Source organism: Anolis sagrei, chromosome 3, assembly GCF_037176765.1.
Source record: "Anolis sagrei isolate rAnoSag1 chromosome 3, rAnoSag1.mat, whole genome shotgun sequence".
NCBI classification, from domain to species: domain Eukaryota; kingdom Metazoa; phylum Chordata; class Lepidosauria; order Squamata; family Dactyloidae; genus Anolis; species Anolis sagrei.
In genome coordinates, this window is record NC_090023.1 from 173,201,021 (window position 1) to 173,219,459 (window position 18,439).

An 18,439-nucleotide genomic window follows, 5' to 3' on the forward strand; every position below is an offset into this window, starting at 1 on the left:
CAAGCTCTAAAGCAGTGTTTTTCAACCTTCCTAATGCTGGGACCCCTTAATGCAGTTCCTCATGTTGTGGTGACCCCCAACGATAACATCATTTTCGTTGCTACATCACAACTGTAATTTTGCTACTGTTAGGAATCGTCATGCCAATATCTTATATACAGGATGTGTTTTCATTTGGACCACATTTGGCACAAATACCCCATACGCTCAAATTGGAATACTGGTGGGGTTGGAGGGGATTGAGTTTGTCACTTGGGAGTTATAGTTGTTGCGATTTATAGTTCGGCTACAATCAAAGAGCATTCTGAACTCCACCAATGATGGAATTGAACCTATCTTTGCTCCCATGACTAACAGAAAATACTGGAAGGGTTTGATGGGCTTTGACCTTGAGTTTTGGAGTTTCCCCAGGTTGAGAAACGCTGCTCTAAAGCAACATCCATGGAAGGAGATCTACTCAGTCTGCAAGCAGGTTTATCTGAGCAGGCTCAGGAAGAGTTAACTGTTCCAGCTTTCATGGACCTGCAAAAATAGAGGACCTGCAAAAATGTGCATGCCATTGAGATTAGCTGATAACAGAGCCAGCAACAGGTAACACCTCTGAATCTAGGATTTAAGGAACTCAAGACTGGTATCTGGTTGCTGGCTGCAACATCAGTTCTAGAAGCGATGATCCTGGATCCTGGACTCTTGATATCTCATGTTTCCTGAAGCCTGAGATAATCTTGGACGTCTTGTTTTTTGTTTGTTTGTTTATTGCACATAAAAGGACCTCTTGCTTATGAACTCTGATTCAACCTTGTACTCTGGACATTGGCTAAGGACTCTGGAATAGACATTTGGATTCTCTCTTGCATTATTCTGTTAATGTTTGCATCACTGTTGGACTATCAACTTGTCTTTGGACTGCTAACGTATACTCTGCTGGTGTTTGCGGGCCTAGACAAAATAGCTGTGCAGAAGCAACCTCAATCAAATGATGTTTTTCACCAGCTTCTAGGCTGGTCGGTTCAATTATTTGGAAATCGCTTAATTTCTTATTTTCTCCCAACCATTATTTTCTTGTTTGCTTCACCAGCATTGTTTTATTATGCTCAAATTCCATAAATTTAAGCTTTGATATGTACCTTTTTCCCAAAGGCAAACCATTTCCTTTACTTCTTATAGTGTTTCAAATCATCTACTGCCATTACCCATTACAATGTTTCTTCAAAAGTAACTACCATAATTACTAGGCTTGGGTGATCCAAAAAAAAAAGTTTCAAAACTCATTTTGGATGTAGGGGGCGCTGGCAATTCAATTTTGAAATTATTTCCGAAATTTTCTTGAAAAAAAGATCGGAAATATCAGGAAATACGAACTCCCCCAGTGGCCTTCAGGAAGAGCTGTTCTTAGTCACACCCACCTCGTCCCTCTTTGCATCGCCGGATGTGCAAAGCCACATCCTAAAATAATTCTGAACAATGGAGAAGTTGTTTCAGTTTGGAATTGCTCCTCCCACTATTCCTGCATGGCTCGAAATTAGATCAAAAGGTAATTTAATCCGAATTAATTACGATTTTAGAAACTAACTAACGAACTTACCCAAGCCTAATAATTACATTTATAGTTGCATTGATTATACTTTCATTATTTTTGGAACAATGTCAAACCTGAAAAGTGCAGTTCAAAATGTCATTCTGTAGTAACTTTTTATACCAATAAAGTAACTGGGTTTCTCCTCTGAGTTCCATCTAAATTTTTGTGCCATTGGCTGTCACCAAGACTGTACAGAGAATTTTTAAAAGAAATCATATTGTTCAGGCATGAAATCTCTAGCTTGCATTCTGAAGTAATACAACTCTAGCACACCACTGATTGACAAACAATTTGTCAACATATTAGAAGGTGTATTCATTTCCTGATAGCCTGGGTTGCTGCTTATGCAACAATCTACAAATTCAACAGACAAGTGACATACTCCAGATACTGCCCTCAGCCCCATGTGAGAAAACCTCACTGGTGGAATAGAGAACCAGCCAGTTTCCCCTGGTAATGACTTCCCTTTCATTATAACCTGTCCACCAGCTAAAGCTTAAAGCAGGTGTGTTGCTTAGCATGAATGCATGTTTTGAACCCCAAAGCTTTATTTTTCTGGAGAGTCTCACTGTTCCCTTCCAATAATGATAGAATATTCCAAGAATCCCAGTGCTAAGTAAGACTGAAATGATTTATTTAATTTCTTGCAATGCTGGCCATCATGGCCATCATCAAAAATTTGTCTCTATTAGATATTTACTTATTGTATATAGTGAATTGCAATCTAAGCTCCTTAATGGTCAAGAGCTAAAGCAGTGGTTCTCAACCTGGGGTCCCCAGGTGTTTTTGGCCTTCAACTCCCAAAAATCTTAACAGCTGGTGAACTGGCTGGGATTTCTAGGAGCGGTAGTCCAACAACATCTGGGGACCCCAGGTTGAGAACCACTGAGCTAAAGAAACATCTATATAAATAGAAATGTAATGTTTGTTTGTGGGATTAGCATAACTCACAAACCACTGGATGAATTGACACAAAATTTGAAAACAATACACCTATCAAACCAACAAGTGGCCATCAGTCATAAAAACAATGAAAAACATTGCGGAAGAGACTTAAAAAGCCAAAAAAGCAAAAAGATGCTACAACGCATGCACAAAACCACATATATAAATGCAAACACACACACACACACACAAAATACATATACACAGACTGGGCCACAGCAACGTGTGACAGCTAGTTAACAATAAATTCAATCTCTTGCCTATTTTAAATAATAGCGATCAATTTTTCAGACAGTCAAACCATCAAACAAACTGATTCCTCTTTTTCTGTTCAGAGTCAAATAATATTAAAATGCAGGTTAGAAGGATAGAAAAGCATAAGACTATGAGGAAATATTTACTAGACCAAGTACAACACATTTCTGTGACATGCTCAGTTTCTAAATTCTAGATTAGAGCATCCGCTGATTATGATTACAGGCAACACAAGTTTCTATGTCACCTGCTGGGTATCAGCTCTCTCAATTCACCAGCTATATACAAAGGAGACTTTTTAATAAGAAGTTCATGGGAATCCTTAATAGGCAACCAGTTTTCAAAAGGACAAATGACCTTTATTCTCTAATAATTAATCTTATTGATTAGCACAAAAATTGTGTGAAAATAAAACTGAGATTCTCTCAAACAATCAATATTGCAGCATTTAGTGCAATGTCACTGCCAGACTACCAAAAACTGTAGTGATGATTTAAACTTTGTTGATCTCCAAAGCACTCAAGATAAGAAAAGGCTGGAAGAAGGTGAAAGGATGCTGTAGATCACAAGTATTATTTGCAGATAATCTGTCAAATTTCCTGCTAAGACTATGAAAAGTTCTTATTGGACTACAGTCTCCACAACCACTTAATCAGCTTGGCACATGGTTTTTTAGAACTGTAGTCCAAAATCAACTTTTCCAAGCACAGTTCCTAAATTGCATTTCTATCTATCATAGCGCTCACTGAGACAAAATTTAAACACCTTGCTAAAAAGTGTGCGGTGTGTGTATGTTTTTAAAAGCTTCCCAAACTTGAGAGGTGAGTTGTTCACACTCACCTTGGTGTTGACTAGCTGACTTCCAATACATGTAAGTCTTGCCAGGTGGTGTTGTAGGCAGTTGCTGCTGATCTTTTAACACATTCTTGCTAACTGTAATGACTTGTTTTCTTCTCCTTCTCAGCAAATTACTATTTCAGAGGGATCAACAGCAGAGCAATAGAAAGAGGAAAAATGTCTCCTTTATCAGGCTGCCAGAACACCATGAATTTTTAAGCATCCTGGTCGAAGAAAGACACTTTATAGCTGAGACAGGAGTGTTATATATTACAGGGCATATATTAAAAACTACTGGGCTGGTAACATGAAATCTGTTTAAAGCACATGGGAAAGGGCTGCCATTACCCGTTACTGATTCTCTCCTTTTATACAAGGTGTTAGCAGAGCCACATTGCATGAGAGACACAGGGAAAACAAGGCCAAATTTTGCTAAAGAGTAGATAGGACCCTGTCATGCACTAAATTGGATTTTCCAAAATTCTAGCATCAATAGGTGTCCTAACCAATGGTAAGAATGCCTTTCGTACTGAACTTCTTAATAAAAAAAACTGGATCCTCTATCATGTACAAACACACAAAAAAGCACATGCCAGTATTAGTCAGACCACCTCATCATACCTTCAGTGGCAGCTCTTGGCAGTGCTCTGGTTCACTGGTGGGTATCAGGAAGCCACCACCAGGGTAAAGCATAGTGCGCATGTGGAGCGCACAGCTTCCCACACTGAAGGAATGGCAATATGGGAAGCCTCCCGTGATGCCAGGGTAGTGATGGCATGCCGGTTCCAACCTCCTTCACCCACAGAACCAGCACAATGTCATGTGATCGGAGCTGGCCAATTCCGTGGGTGACTGGGGCTATATTAGCATTTGCCACCAAATCTAACAACGTATGATGAGGTCGTAACATACCCCCATAGAGAAGAAATGAAACAGTGAACCCAGGCAACATTTTGTTTAACAAGAGAGAAGAAGCAGACATTCATGTTGACCAATGTATATGCATTGGCTGGAAGAAAGTATTGGTGTTGGAAGAGTTATACCAAATGCAAAACAGTATATTTCACTCTCTCTCTCTCACTACTACTTGCTGTCAATGGGTGGGTGAGACAGAGAGAGCAGTGAGTAAGAAAGAAATGGACAAGATGCAAAGAGAGCTGATGAATGAGTAAGAAAGAAGCAGACAGAGACTCAGTGGCAGAGATTAAGCCATACAGAAAGTTGTACACACAATCCATCACCCACACTCACACCCACCCAACATCACTGTCAATCTCTTTCCAACTGCCAATGGGCTTTAGCTTGTACTTTAAGAAGAACATAGCCAAACTGGAGTACATACAGAGGAGAGTAAAAATTTGCACAATTCTGCTGATTTTCTTTTTTTGCCTTTTCTATTCCCTTTGCCTTGGCATGCTTGGTGTGGAAATAAGATTGTCCACAGATGCTAAACATCTTGTTGATCTTTTAATAAATTATCTAAAACCTCACTCCTTGTTACTTACTAGTACTTCAGTTTATACTTTATAGTATTTTATCTGAGAAATGAGATATCAGAAGAATATTCCACTATGAGTTCCCACTGATCATTTGTAAGGCATTTAAGGCAGCAATTGGCAATCAGTTGCAGTTATTAATACAATGTTATCTTGTACCTAATGTCTCTTTGGAAGTTGTTCATTTCTTTGCCACAATTTCCTTGCATTCAGAAGCACCATAGTCCATCTTTTCACAGGCAAAATATAAAGATTGACTTTGAAGTCATTGTGACTTAGTTTCTCCATTTCAGGAGAATATATTGATCAGGAACTCTAAATAAGAGATAGAAATGCTATCATACTGCAGCACCCGTGATTTTTCATAATGAGCTATGCTGATGAGGACTAAAGTGATATGTAATCCAACAACATCTGGAGTGCTGAAAGTTTAACAACTCTGTTCAAAGTAAAGAAAATTTATATTTGTGCCCCCTCATCCTCTAAGTACTACTACTTTCACAACCAAATTATACACTGTTGCCCAATTGCCATTTTTATCCTTTCCTTTTCCTGCTTTTACAGTACAGCTCATATCTGCAGGGGATACAATCCTTAACTTAATGTGAAAATAAGACATCTCGAATAACAGTGAATCCTATCAAAAGTAATTACTTCCAGTGGAAGTATATACACCTGGAAGACCTTAAAATACCTAGAGATGACATATTTAATCAGAAGTGAGTAAGATGGTGGGTTAGAAGAGGGGCAGCATGTCAAAGACAGTGTTTTTTAATCCACTAATTGAAAGCAAGAAGCAGACTATTACAAGCAGAAAACAGGCCCTGGATTTGGGAAGAGCCCAAATTAACCAAGAATTACATTCTCTTGAAACTCAAAGGGACAAAACAGTCAAAAGAGGAAATGACGTATTTTCAAAATGACCAAGAAGAGATTCTGTACTTACCCAGACAGACTAACTCAAAGAACAAGAGGGCAACGAAAAAGTTCCTGGATGAAAAATGGTACTTCATACTTCCTGAAAGAGAAGAAACATACATAGATTCACTTCAGTCCTTTTGTATTTAAGAGAATAATCTTCTCAAGGTACACTGATGTTATCAAGTGAAGCTTAGGTTCCCACTTCAGATGTATTTTTAAGCCCTTGGATTCAAACAAGCCAAACAAGCAGGCAAGCAAGCAAACATTTATGATATGTAGAATTGTAAAAGCATCAAATCAGACCAAAGAGAGCCAACCCTTTAGATTACAGCATTTGGAATAGATTTAGTAAATGATGTTTTCTCTTTATTCCTAATATTATTCAACAAATGCATATGTGCAAATATGCAATACAGGCTCAGTTCTGCTTGAAACATGACTTTATTCCAATCTGATACAATCCTGCTTGTTTACCTGTGCATTGTTGCAATATCTATTAGTCCTACATGCACACACACTGCTAGGAGCTTGATGCTGTGTCAGCAAGTCTTTGTTCCCTGTTGAACTGTACAGAAAAAGTCTCTCACCCACAGGATTAAGAAATCAGTCCACAAATTTGCACCAACCTACAAGGCATCGGTGAATGCTCCATTATAACAGAAGGTAAATCAATTGCTCAAGGACCAGCCTAATACACTACAGAAAGAGTTTGATAATGGACCAGGGATTGTAGCAATGCATGAAAGACATAGTATTGTCAGAAAATGTTTAGAAGTCCGAACTGATGCAGCTGTAAATAATGAATACCACAATTAAAATTGCATTTGCAGAACAGCACAGTTAGCCTGGATTTCAGCCTAAGGGAAGCACAGAAATTGTATGGCTGAACTGTGTCAGTGACCTCAACCTAAATATTAATAGGTCCAATCACACCTTGTTAGTCTTGTCTTGTTACACTGAATATATCGCTCATGAGATGTTAATGATGCAACCATGCAGTCATGGAGGGACCCGCAGAATTATTCATATGGTTTTCTTTGTTCTCAAAAGGAGTGGCATACAGAGCTTAATTCTCATATACATTTGAGCCTCCCACCGCACCCCACTCTATGCTCCTTGGGTTAATCAAAGCTCCTTAATTATGCTATCATTTGTGCAATGAATTTTCTGTGAACATCAGTACAATCATTTGAACTGGCACACTATTTACAGGTAACCCTTTTCAATTATTTTTTCAGTTCTTCAATTGTCAGCATTTTTTGTCCAAGACCAATTACAGTTTCACCAAAAAGAAAAAAAAACCCGATCTAAACCAACAGCAGTCGGGTTTGTGAAAAGAGCCTGAATTTCAAAACTTCCAAATGTACAATGTTTGCTTTTTCAGTTCTTCTCAGATTATAAAATAGATTATTCTGACTCAGCAACACATAGAACAGTCTAACATCTTCATCAGACTTGTTGCCAGAATCACCATGCTGCCAAAATTACCATGCAAATCCAGCAATGCCCACCAGGGGGCATGGGGAACCCATCGCCCCATGCTCCACATCGCCCAACTCACCTGTTGCCCCATTCCACAGGGGAAAGCATCACCCACCCAGCTTCCCCCATTGATCCAATGCAACATAGGAAGCCTCCAGTGTTGTCGCTGTGATGGCACGCACCGGTTCCTCAATACTTCTGCAATGGATCCCTGCCAAAACTTGCTCTACATCATGGGATGGGTGCCGGCAGGTTCTATTGCAAAAGTATTGATGAACCGGCACATACCATCAAAAAGTACCTCATGTGATTAGATCGTAAGGCCACCTTTGTGGCCAAAGTGATTGTGCTTCCCGTGTTTTGGTTTATGATACTTAGCTTTAAACATTTTGTCATTCGAGTTAAAGGATGTTGCCTCTTCCATAATAATATGTAATGTGGAAGGAAACTGCACTGCAGGTGTAAGCTATTCAGCCATGGCATTTTTAAAAGAAGGTGCATTTACTGTACTTTTATTCCTGATTTTATAGAAAGACGTTTATACAGAAGCAAGGGGCACCCAGGAGGAAAACTACCCACGTGTCAGACTGTTAGACTCCTCTTGACTTTAAATTCTGTGAAAACAGTGGAAGTGCAATTCACATTTACAATTTCCCAGATTCAAATGGGAAGAAAATGCTCCACTGCCAATCCCTTGAATGTCGTTAAAAACAACATAAAATGGAAAACAGTTTACATTATTTACAAAGACACAGCTAACAGCTCCCTTTTAGTTCTATGTTTTCTGTTCTAAGAAAGTTATTTACATAAAGTATGGAATTTCCATGAATTGCCTCTGAATTCTGTCTCCATAAATGTTTAAGTGCTATGTGCAGGTAAGCTAGCATTCCTATTGATTTTTTTGAATGGGAAAAAGTGACAAAGCATTAGGAAATGGACAGTTAGGTAACAATCCAACACTGCACTGCACTTCCAATACTCTGAGATTGCAGAGGTTGTCAATGCAGCTTATGATGTGGCATGTATGTCAGGAGGATTGCTCTTTAAAGCAATGACAAATCAACCAGACTAGTACAAACCTTTAGGTTGAATTAAAGCACCATGTTGGAATATGTTCTATTCCAACATGTGGTATCTTCAGTCTGAGATAATTTATTGGTTTCAGAATGAAGTACAGTAATTTACTTACTGAGTTTGGTTTATGCTCACTTTTAACATAGGACCAAGGGAGGTGGGGGGTAGCATCATCTAAGCATGCTGTTTGGCCCTGTAGCATTGCAAATCACTATGTTCTGTATTCATAACTTATCACATGTCATCTGAATATGCTGGTTTACCCACTACTATACATTTTCATCATCCCACAAGCGAGTGAATTCCCCAGCCTCTCTCCTTTTTTTAAAAAAAAAATGTGTCTAACTTGAACCATGAAGGACAAATGCTAACATTAAAGGCAAAGAAAAATAGCAATCTAACGAAGTTGTGATGTTTCTTAATTTAATTTTTTTAATTACTGAAAAGGATTGTGCATCTACATTATGGCAGAGTACTGGGGACTTGCTGCTGCTTAGGAGACTACCCACAGGACTGCCCATTTGCTCACATCATCCTATCTGATTCAATGTGGGTGATTCTGATAGCACCCATACCACATGTTTTTGTTACTTTAGAAATGGAATATCATGGATCTGAAGTTCTTGAGATGATCTCAGACTGTCTTATCCTCCTCCCTTTTTTGAGGCGGCTTTAGACGTTTATGTTACAGAGTGTGACGGGCTCAGACAGGAAGTCTGTGTCAAGAGATGGGCTCCATTGCTTTCTATTGTCTAAATGGATTATCCATTGTTTTCCATTGCTTAAATGGATTATAACTGTTTTAAGATGAGGGTGGGTGTGGGGTGGGATAAGGTCCTCAGAGACAAATTTGTTGAAATCTAATAAATTTCCATTAAATATATCTTTATAATTTCAGTCTGTACATTGCTCAAGTGGTCACTGCATTCTCAATTAGGCAGTGCAGTAAGAAATTAAAACTATTTGCCACTATGAAGTGTAAATTCAGACTGCTCCTATTGTCTGTTTGGACCACCATTTGACCCAGATTCCAAGTTTTCATTTCTTTTTTAAAAAATCCAAGCACCTGGCCCTTGTTGGAAGGGGATTTTATGGGGCAAAATGTGGCCATTATTTTGACCAACTGTTTTCTGAGGAATAAGTTTAACCTCTCTCTTGTAATTCTGATTTTGTGTTCTGTGGGTCTATGTTAGAACTTTGGGGGGGAAAGTCTGCAGTTCACAAGCAGAATTCCCTGCAAAGACTACACAGAAAGTAATGGGGAGAGTGGAATGAAGGGGAGGGTACAACAAAGCAGTGTAAAAGCTGTAATATAATAATTAGTATTTAATGTTCCATGGAGTCTGTTGTTTTTCTTGATTTGCTTGAGGTACAAACATGCTGCATTTTAATGTTTCCATCATTATGTATTTTATAATGGGTGTTTAGAATCGCACCAATGCCTGATTTTTTGGGGAGGGGGGGCACCCCACCCCTGGCTGTCCTTGTTACCACTTTCCCCAATCTTACTCTATATCCCTCTTCCTTTTCTTTCTTCTTTTCTGCATACCTGTCCACCAACACTTTTATGCTTCTTTATAAAGTAGGCAGAAGCATGAAGCGAAGCAAGGACTGAGTAGAAGAAAGGGCAAGAGGTGCAATTTTAGCTGCATGGGAAGAAAGAATGGCTCAAAGGGGAAAAGCTGTGGGGAAAGCGTGTTGGTGGGACATGCAGCAACACCCGTAAAGGGATCTGTCAGCACAAGTTAAATAGGAAAGAAGAGGAAAGATGGAAAGAAGGGTAAGAAACAAAAGTGGCAGAGTGCAAAAAAAATGAGGCAGGGAAAGTCAAAATTTGACATGAGGCAAGGACAGAAAAAGGAGACAAAGGAAGGTGTGATGTGCAGTGGCAAGATTTGAGGAACAAGGGAAGTAGCTTGAGATGATGATGGGTTCAAGAAATAGTCAGGAGAAAAGAAAAAGCTAAGACAGGATTTGAGATGTAAGCTACAGCATGCAAGATACAAGGAAGGGGAGGACAAAGAAAGAGCACAAAGAAGCAAGAAAAGGAAGGGACTTAGGAACAGTGTGATCAAGCTGCAAGAGAAGTTGTGGCAATGTGCAAGGGAAGGGAAAGTGTCAGTAAATTTGTCTTTCTATTACTCTGCACTTTCCTTTATTTATTTATTTATTTATTTATTTATTTATTTGAAACATTTATATTCCACCCTTCCCACCTTGCAGGGGTCTCAGGGCGGAGCACAACATATATACGGCAAACATTCAATGCTGGACATAAAACCATAAGTATACAAAACATTAAAATATCTACTTTAAAATCAGCTGTTTAAAACCTATAAATTAGGTGGCAGTCACTCTTAAAAACTTCCTGTGCCATTTTCACGAATCTGTACTTTTAAAATGCCATCTTTTTTTTTTAAGTTCACTAAAATAATTTGATGAGAATATACTAGAATTTACATGGTTCCTGTGTTGTTATAAGTATTAATAGCCTGTATGGCTATTAATACTTATAACAACACTGTTATGGTAGATTTCCTGACAGGTAAACAAGACCAAGCAGAGATTTGAATTTGCATCTCGGTGGGCACATCTAGATAGACCACTTAATCCAGGGTGAAACCAGCATAAAAGTAAGTGGTTTCACTGTGCAGAGGATTACACTTACAAGCCCTGGAACTGGTTCAGGGGCTGGATTGTGCTTACATACAGAGGCTGGCCTTGAACTGATTCCAGGATCTGCAATATCCATAAATTGACAGCCACAGAGAATGTTTTCTACTCCACAGAGCAGTGGAGCACTTCAACTGTCCATGCAGCAACTCAGATTCTGTAGAGTCACTTTCACCATGCAATATTGTTTACACTAGTGCATGCTGATGTGCATTAGGGGTTCTATTTTGGAATATTTCCTGACTTTGCTTATCTTGGTTTAAAAGTCTTAAAGCATGCTGCAGTATGCATTCACTTTGTGTTTATATAAACACACCACTCTCAAGCTAACTTCAAACTGCATTAAATGGTCAGTAAAAATGTGCCCTATGTTCTATATTTAGCACTACAAACTCTACTCCATACTAGCTATATCAGAACAATAATAACTATAAAATGAAATACCATGATGTGGGGAAAAATCTATTATTGATATGCTGAATTCCCATAATTTGGATGTAAATTATCAATCTGCTTGATTACATAATTTTTATAACATGTAAATTAGAGGTCTGGATTCAAGGGAATGCAATAAAGCAACCTTAATTGGGAGCATTATCATTATAATTTGTATATTATGGAAGATGTCTACAAGAAATTATGAAGCAATTCCTCAAAATCTATATTGGAGCCTCAGGTTGTTGCACAATTCTTTTACTTGATAGTGGTGGAAATCTTCTGTCTGGAAGCAGCCATAGCCTATGCATATGGTCTAGCTATAGAAATTATAATAGTACATTATCATTAAGTTGCCTCTCTTTTTTAAAAAAAATAACACTAAGCCCCATGTTTTTGAGAATTATAGCAACTTTTATATCTCTCTGGATCAGCAGTTCTCAACCTGGGGGTTGTGACCACTAGAGGGGTTGATTGGCAATTGGAGAGAGGTTGCACTGCCTTCTCCTTCAATCCTGCCTCCTCCATCTCCCCGGAATGGCTGCCGGGGCCCTTTTCTCTTCCAGATCAGTGCAGAAGGGCTGCTCCTCCTCGTCTTCTTTTCCGGTGTGATGGCGAGGAGTCATGGAGAGGTGCTTGGAGACAGAGGCATGCACACAAGAGCAACAGGAGGCACTCCCTTCTCTTCGTTTTCCCTCTTTTTCTTTCTTACCCTTTCTCTTCCTTTCTCCCCTCTCCTTCACTCTTGTTCTATCCCTTTCTTTTCTTATTTTATTAAAACACAGGCTACCACTAAACATTATGGCAAGGTTTGGTTCAATCCTAATTTTTTTTTGTCTAATGTGATGAGGTACCATGGTATCAGCTAAGGACTTCTTTGGAGGCTTTTAAGCAGAGGCTGGATGACCATCTGTCGGGGGGTGCTTTGAATGCAATTTCCTTGCTTCTTGACAGGGGGTTGGACTGGATGGCCCACGAGGTCTCTTCCAACTCTATGATTCTATGATATATTTGCCAAATTTCAATTCCCTGTTTAATCAAGGTGAATTTGCACTGATTTTTTTTAAATCAAGTATGTTTTGACTCAAAAGATACAATAGTCATTCATACATTCAAAATCTTATTTTACACAGGTGTTGATTCAGAAACAGTAAGTCTTAGTTTTACTAAGTTGCACACCTGCACTGTTTAGACATTTTAAATCTACAATAAGAACAATTCTGTTGTCAAGAGAGCTATCACGCCACGCAAAATCCACTTAGCTGCTTGCATTAAAAGTGCTGTCACTATTTTGTTGTTGTTTTCTTCTTGGTATCAAGTTTGTGGGCTGATTAAAATACAATATCCAAACCCATAATCTCCTTTTCTACAGCCCCATTTAGTCTTTGCCATTTACCCCACTACAGCAATATTAATATTTCTGTTTACAATGGTGGCTTCTTCTTTCCTTTGCAGATGCTGTTTCAGGAGCATAAAAGAAAAAGAAATATGTTCATAACCTGAGAGGAAAGCATGCTTCCATGGACCTAAAATAACACTTTGTAGGCTCACTACAGGTAATGTTTTCTTTTTCTCTCCCTTCCAGTGCTGGAACATGACTACCTTCCTGACTGCTATTAAGAGATGACAGCTGAAACATCTGCTTTCTTTCGAAAAATAACTATATGCCAATGAATAATGTGTTTGTAGCATTTGTTCACTTGCACAAGAAGTCTTATTTTTTGTGATATTTAAACAAACATAAACCAGTCCATTTCTATCATACTCTCTTGTTAAAATTCTTTTTTTTCCTGCTATTCTAAAATTCTAGTCTAGGTTCTTCCTTGATTATTTTGCGAAATACTATAAACAACAGTCTAAAGTCTAAAGTGGTTCAATCCAAGCAGGCCTGGACCCTGTCATTCCTAATTGTTCAGCTTCCTTGTTTTTGGTGTTTAGCAAGAGGTAGCTGTCTCCCAAACAAACACATTCATTTATGTGTAGAAGTGTTCCTGGCAGAGGACTCCAGAAATAGTGTTGTTGTTTATTTGTTCAGTCGCTTCCAACTCTTCGTGACCTCATGGACCAGCCCACACCAGAGCTCCCTGTCAGTCGTCACCAACCCAGCTCCTTCAGAGTCAAGCAGGACACTTCAAGGATACCATCCATCCATCTTACCCTTGGTAGACCCTTTTTCCTTTCATTTTCCCCAGCATCATTGTCTTCTCTAAGCTTTCCTTTCTTCTCATGATGTGGCCAAAGTACTTCATATTTGCCTCTAATATCCTTCCCTCCAATGAGCAGAGCCCTCTACCTGAATAAGACAGAACCCTGGCATAGTGACACTCTATTTGCCAGTTATCAATCAGTTCAGTTGCCATAATCTTGTTTTTTATGTTTAACTGCAACTCAGCTTTTGCACTTTCTTCTTTCACCTTGATTAGAAGGCTACTCAGCTCCTCCTCACTTTCAGCCATCAAAGTGGTATCATCTGCATATCTAAGGTTGTTAATGTTTCTTCCAGCAATTTTCACTCCAGCCTTGCATTCGTCAAGCCCCACACATCGCATGATGTGTTCTGCATACAAGTTGAATAGGTTGGGTGAGAGTATACAACCCTGCCGTACGCCTTTCCCAATCTTGAACCAGTCTGTTGTTCCAAGGTCAGTTCTTACTGTTGCTACATGGTCATTATACAGATTCCTCAGGAGACAGGCAAGGTGATTTGGTATGCCCATACTACCAAGAACTTGCCACAATTTTTTTATGATCCACACAGTCAAAGGCTTTAAAATAGTCAATAAAACAGAAATGGGTTTTTTTCTGAAATTCCCTGCCTTTCTCCATTATCCAGCAGATATTGGCAATTTGGTCTCTCGTTCGTCTGCCTTTTCTAGACCCAGCTTGTACATCTGGCAACTCTCTCTCCATGTATTGCTGGAGGCTTCCTTACAGGATCTTGAGCATTACCTTACTAGCATGTGAAATAAGGGCCACTGTACAAAAGTTTGAGCACTCTTTAACATTTCCCTTTTTTGGTATAGGGATATAAATTAGTTTTTTCCACTCTGATGGCCATTCTTGTGTTTTCCATATCTGCTGGTATATGGCATGCATAACCTTGACAACACCATCTTTCAAGATTTTAGAAAATACTAGCTTTCTTCAAAATCTCTGATATTAAGAAATGAAGATTATTTTCACAGTGGTACCAGAGGCTCTTCAAACTACAGGGGTGACATGTAGTAGGAACTTCTTGGAAGATACATTAATCGGTTGAAGAACACAAAAAAATAGTAAGTTTTCACAATGGAAGAGTATAAACAGCATGCTACTGCAAGGATCTGTCTTTGATCCAGAGCTTTTTTAACTTGTTCATGAATGATTTAAAGTCAGACTCATTGGAGAATATGAAGGGGTTGCTACATTTATGTTCTGCTTGTGAGCTTTCCATAGACATGTAGTTGGAAAATGATGGACTAGTGATATCCTTGGTCAAATCTAAGTAAGTTTTCATATGTTCTTAAAACCATTTGATTTTAGAAGTATTTCCATCTATTTTGATGTAATTATGAAAAAAAACAAGGGAGGTGCAAGCCCATCCTAATGGATGTCCCACCCACCTCACACCTCTCTAGTCTGAGTCTATGCCTACTAATTGCCAGAAAGCACTTTGCTATAGATTGTTTTACTTCTCGGCTGAATAGTATAACAACCACAGGATTGGGTATTGTTATGAGATCTGTTTACTAGCATATCAATTACATCTGACCTAAACCTCTATTATCTGCTTTCTGTTTTCAGCTCTCTCCTACCAGATGTCAGTTCTCAATTCCTAATGAAGATTCTGCTACTTAAAGTAATAGTTATCATACAAATCCCCTGTTCTTAACGCATTTCCGAGTCAATTAAAATACTTGCAGTTTGATGAACCATTAATTGTACAACTGAATTTCATAGATGAAATAAATCAAGTGGCTAGCAGGTCTCCTGTCTTAATTTTTTTATTAACATTTATGATCCAGGATTAATAATTAGGAATATTTTCAATGACTATGTCATATACTCACTCCTTTGTAATGTTTTTTTAATATTTTCACTAAAGTTGTCATTATTTGGACAAATAGAATTTCCTCTAATTTAAATTATGAGATACTGCTAATATGGATAAGTCACTAAAAAGGAGGATTGAAGATTAACAGAAAATTGGATTAGAAAATAAAATATTAAAATACTAACTCACTGGGTTTCTTTATTGTGGCTTCACTGTTAATCCATATATTTCCTGTATATAGCTTTTAATAAAATCAGAAAAGGAGATCCAATGCATGGTATCAGAGTGCGAAGTATTTTGTACAGTATGCCCCCTTTACCATGGACTCTTCGATCCAGTTTGTTACCCACACTCAACAAATGTTTCCCTCAGAAGTGTTTGTGGATCTCTAGGTCTTCCAGCCCAAATATAGTAAAATTATAGGATTCATTATTCTCTGTGATTTCAAGTATCCATAGGGGACCCTGGAAATTCTTAGGGAGATATTTTCTCCAGGATTTTTTTATTTATCATGTCAGAAGTGGTTTGCGGTTTGCTCTTTTCCACACTTGCATGTTGTGGACTCCACTTCACACTCCCATTTCTTAAGGTTAGCATCTCATAGTGCCAGAGTGCAATCCGTTCAGCGCCTTCCAAGTTGCCCAGTCTTCTGTGTGCCCAGGAGGAAGTTTCTCCTCCGGTCTCAGCCACTGACTGAGGTTCTGGGTTTTAGCCTGCCACTTTTGGACTCTCACTTGCTGACATGTTCCTGCAAGTATCTCTGTAGATCTTAGGAAGCTGTTTCTTGTTTTAAGACATTGGCTTGTGGGCTGATATCTGAACAGAGGCTGTACCGGAGATATCCATGCCTTGGTCTTTCATTACTGCCTGCTACTTCCCGACCAATGTCAGGTGGATATTTCTCCAGATAAAAAAACCCAGCCATTTCTGTAATCATGATTTTTTTTTAACTTTCAGTGGGACCCTATGCCACTAGCCCCAGCAAATGGGGAGGGCTGACTGTATTTGCTTGCATTTCATGTCTTTCGCTACCTTCAAAACATGTTTCTCATACTCTCACCATCACTTTCCACCTGGCTTAAAACTAAGTAACTCTCAAAAGAAATTGAAACTAAGATTAAGAAAAGACAGTTTCATTTAGGCTTGAATGATACTCAAATCATAATTCTTAGACAAAACAAATTGTCATGCAGGATAATCAGAAACAAAATTGATTTTGATAAATAACCTTTTCTTTCTCACAGTAGGTGGTTTATTTTAATCTAATGAGTTTTATATTTTCTGAGCTTTCAAGTTTCATGATGAAGAGCTGCCTGCACTGGAATTACGAAGTGCTCTGAAATATTGTAATTTTATGGCTCATTTTGTAAGGACTCTTGAAAATGAGATTTGTTCCCAGTGAAGAATCTCACCTCCTCCCCCCACCATCCATAGTGATTAAAAAGGGGCCCTTAATAAATATAGTTCATTGGCACTTCATATAGAGGATAAATATAATATTACAGACTACGACTACTACTCAGCAATCATGTCAAAAACTATTGGAATAGTTGCTCAAGATCTTTGAAGATGTTATGTTTATTAACGCCATGCTTGGGTTCGGGATGTAAATAAATATTCAACTGCTCCAATATTAATTTACATCCTATATTTAAGCATGTAGAATCCTCCATTAGTGCCTAAGATATGGGAAGGCTGGCTCATAAGAGTTTGGAACTGGGCAATATTTGGTATCTACAGACATCATCACACGATGCTCTATTTGTGCCTATTAGTGTCGTAATCTCACTTTTTGTGAAAATGGGAACACGTCAGAATTGCCCTTCATTCTTTTACACGGGGGCTCCCCCTAATTGTGCTATATTAACACAGATCAAGCTGATTACTGCATGACCTCATAGACCACTCCTACCTACTAATGCTTTGCTCTTCCTGGTGGTTTGTACAATTTGCACAATTTAAAAATTTAGTTCATTATCACAATTTTGACATTTTGGTCATTATCACAAGAATCCACCATTTCCTGTTTTCATTAGTACAGTACTTCATGGTTACATAATACTGCTTTTCCAGTTTCCTGCATATTTGTTCATCTTTCTGTACCTCTCACCATAATAAGGTGGGCTGACTGCTAGAAATTAAATGGCTGCAGCTTGGGAACAAGAAAGTGGAGAAAAGTTACACTCTCAACATGCGAACACTACCACATGAATTCACCCAATACTGCAGCAACAGTGTTAGTTACCTATCACACCAGTGCTAAAACTGGAATAATGTGCTTTTAGGAGTGTATTCATAGGTTTCTCTTGTGAATTAAATGGTACAACCAAATAATGAAAAAGATATGTGATTTCAACTCTGCTGAAGTTCCCAGCATGCCTGAGCTCCAATCCAAAATAAAGAACAGCAGGACAAAGGTAAGGATGAGAGGCTTCATTCATTTTGGCCAAAAGTAGATGTCAGAGAGTCAGCGCTCTCAAATCAAACATACAGGCAATGGATACATACAGAGACATTTATAGAGATTTGACAGCTATTCAAACAATTGCCCTTTGCCACTCTTGCCACTGATTGGTGCAAGTTACAATCCGCACACTGATTGGTTGAGGTGCGCTGTCTGCCGCTGCAGCTGATTCATTTCCTGGTCTGGTGGAAATTTTAATAAAATGTCATTGCTTAATTTGAAGCTTGTGGCTGTTTCCTAAGTCC

At 38.6% G+C, this 18,439-nt stretch overlaps 1 protein-coding gene across 1 annotated transcript in view; it reads right to left on the reverse strand.

Annotated features, from left to right (window-relative positions):
• The window catches only part of CDH23 (cadherin related 23), a 648,000-nt gene that overhangs the window by 602,051 nt on the left and 27,510 nt on the right, over positions 1-18,439 (reverse strand). Inside the window, exon 2 of the mRNA XM_067465691.1 lies at positions 6,059-6,130. Coding sequence (XP_067321792.1) covers positions 6,059-6,125 — 67 coding nt within the window. The 5' untranslated portion in view covers positions 6,126-6,130. The remainder of the gene's footprint in view (positions 1-6,058; positions 6,131-18,439) is intronic.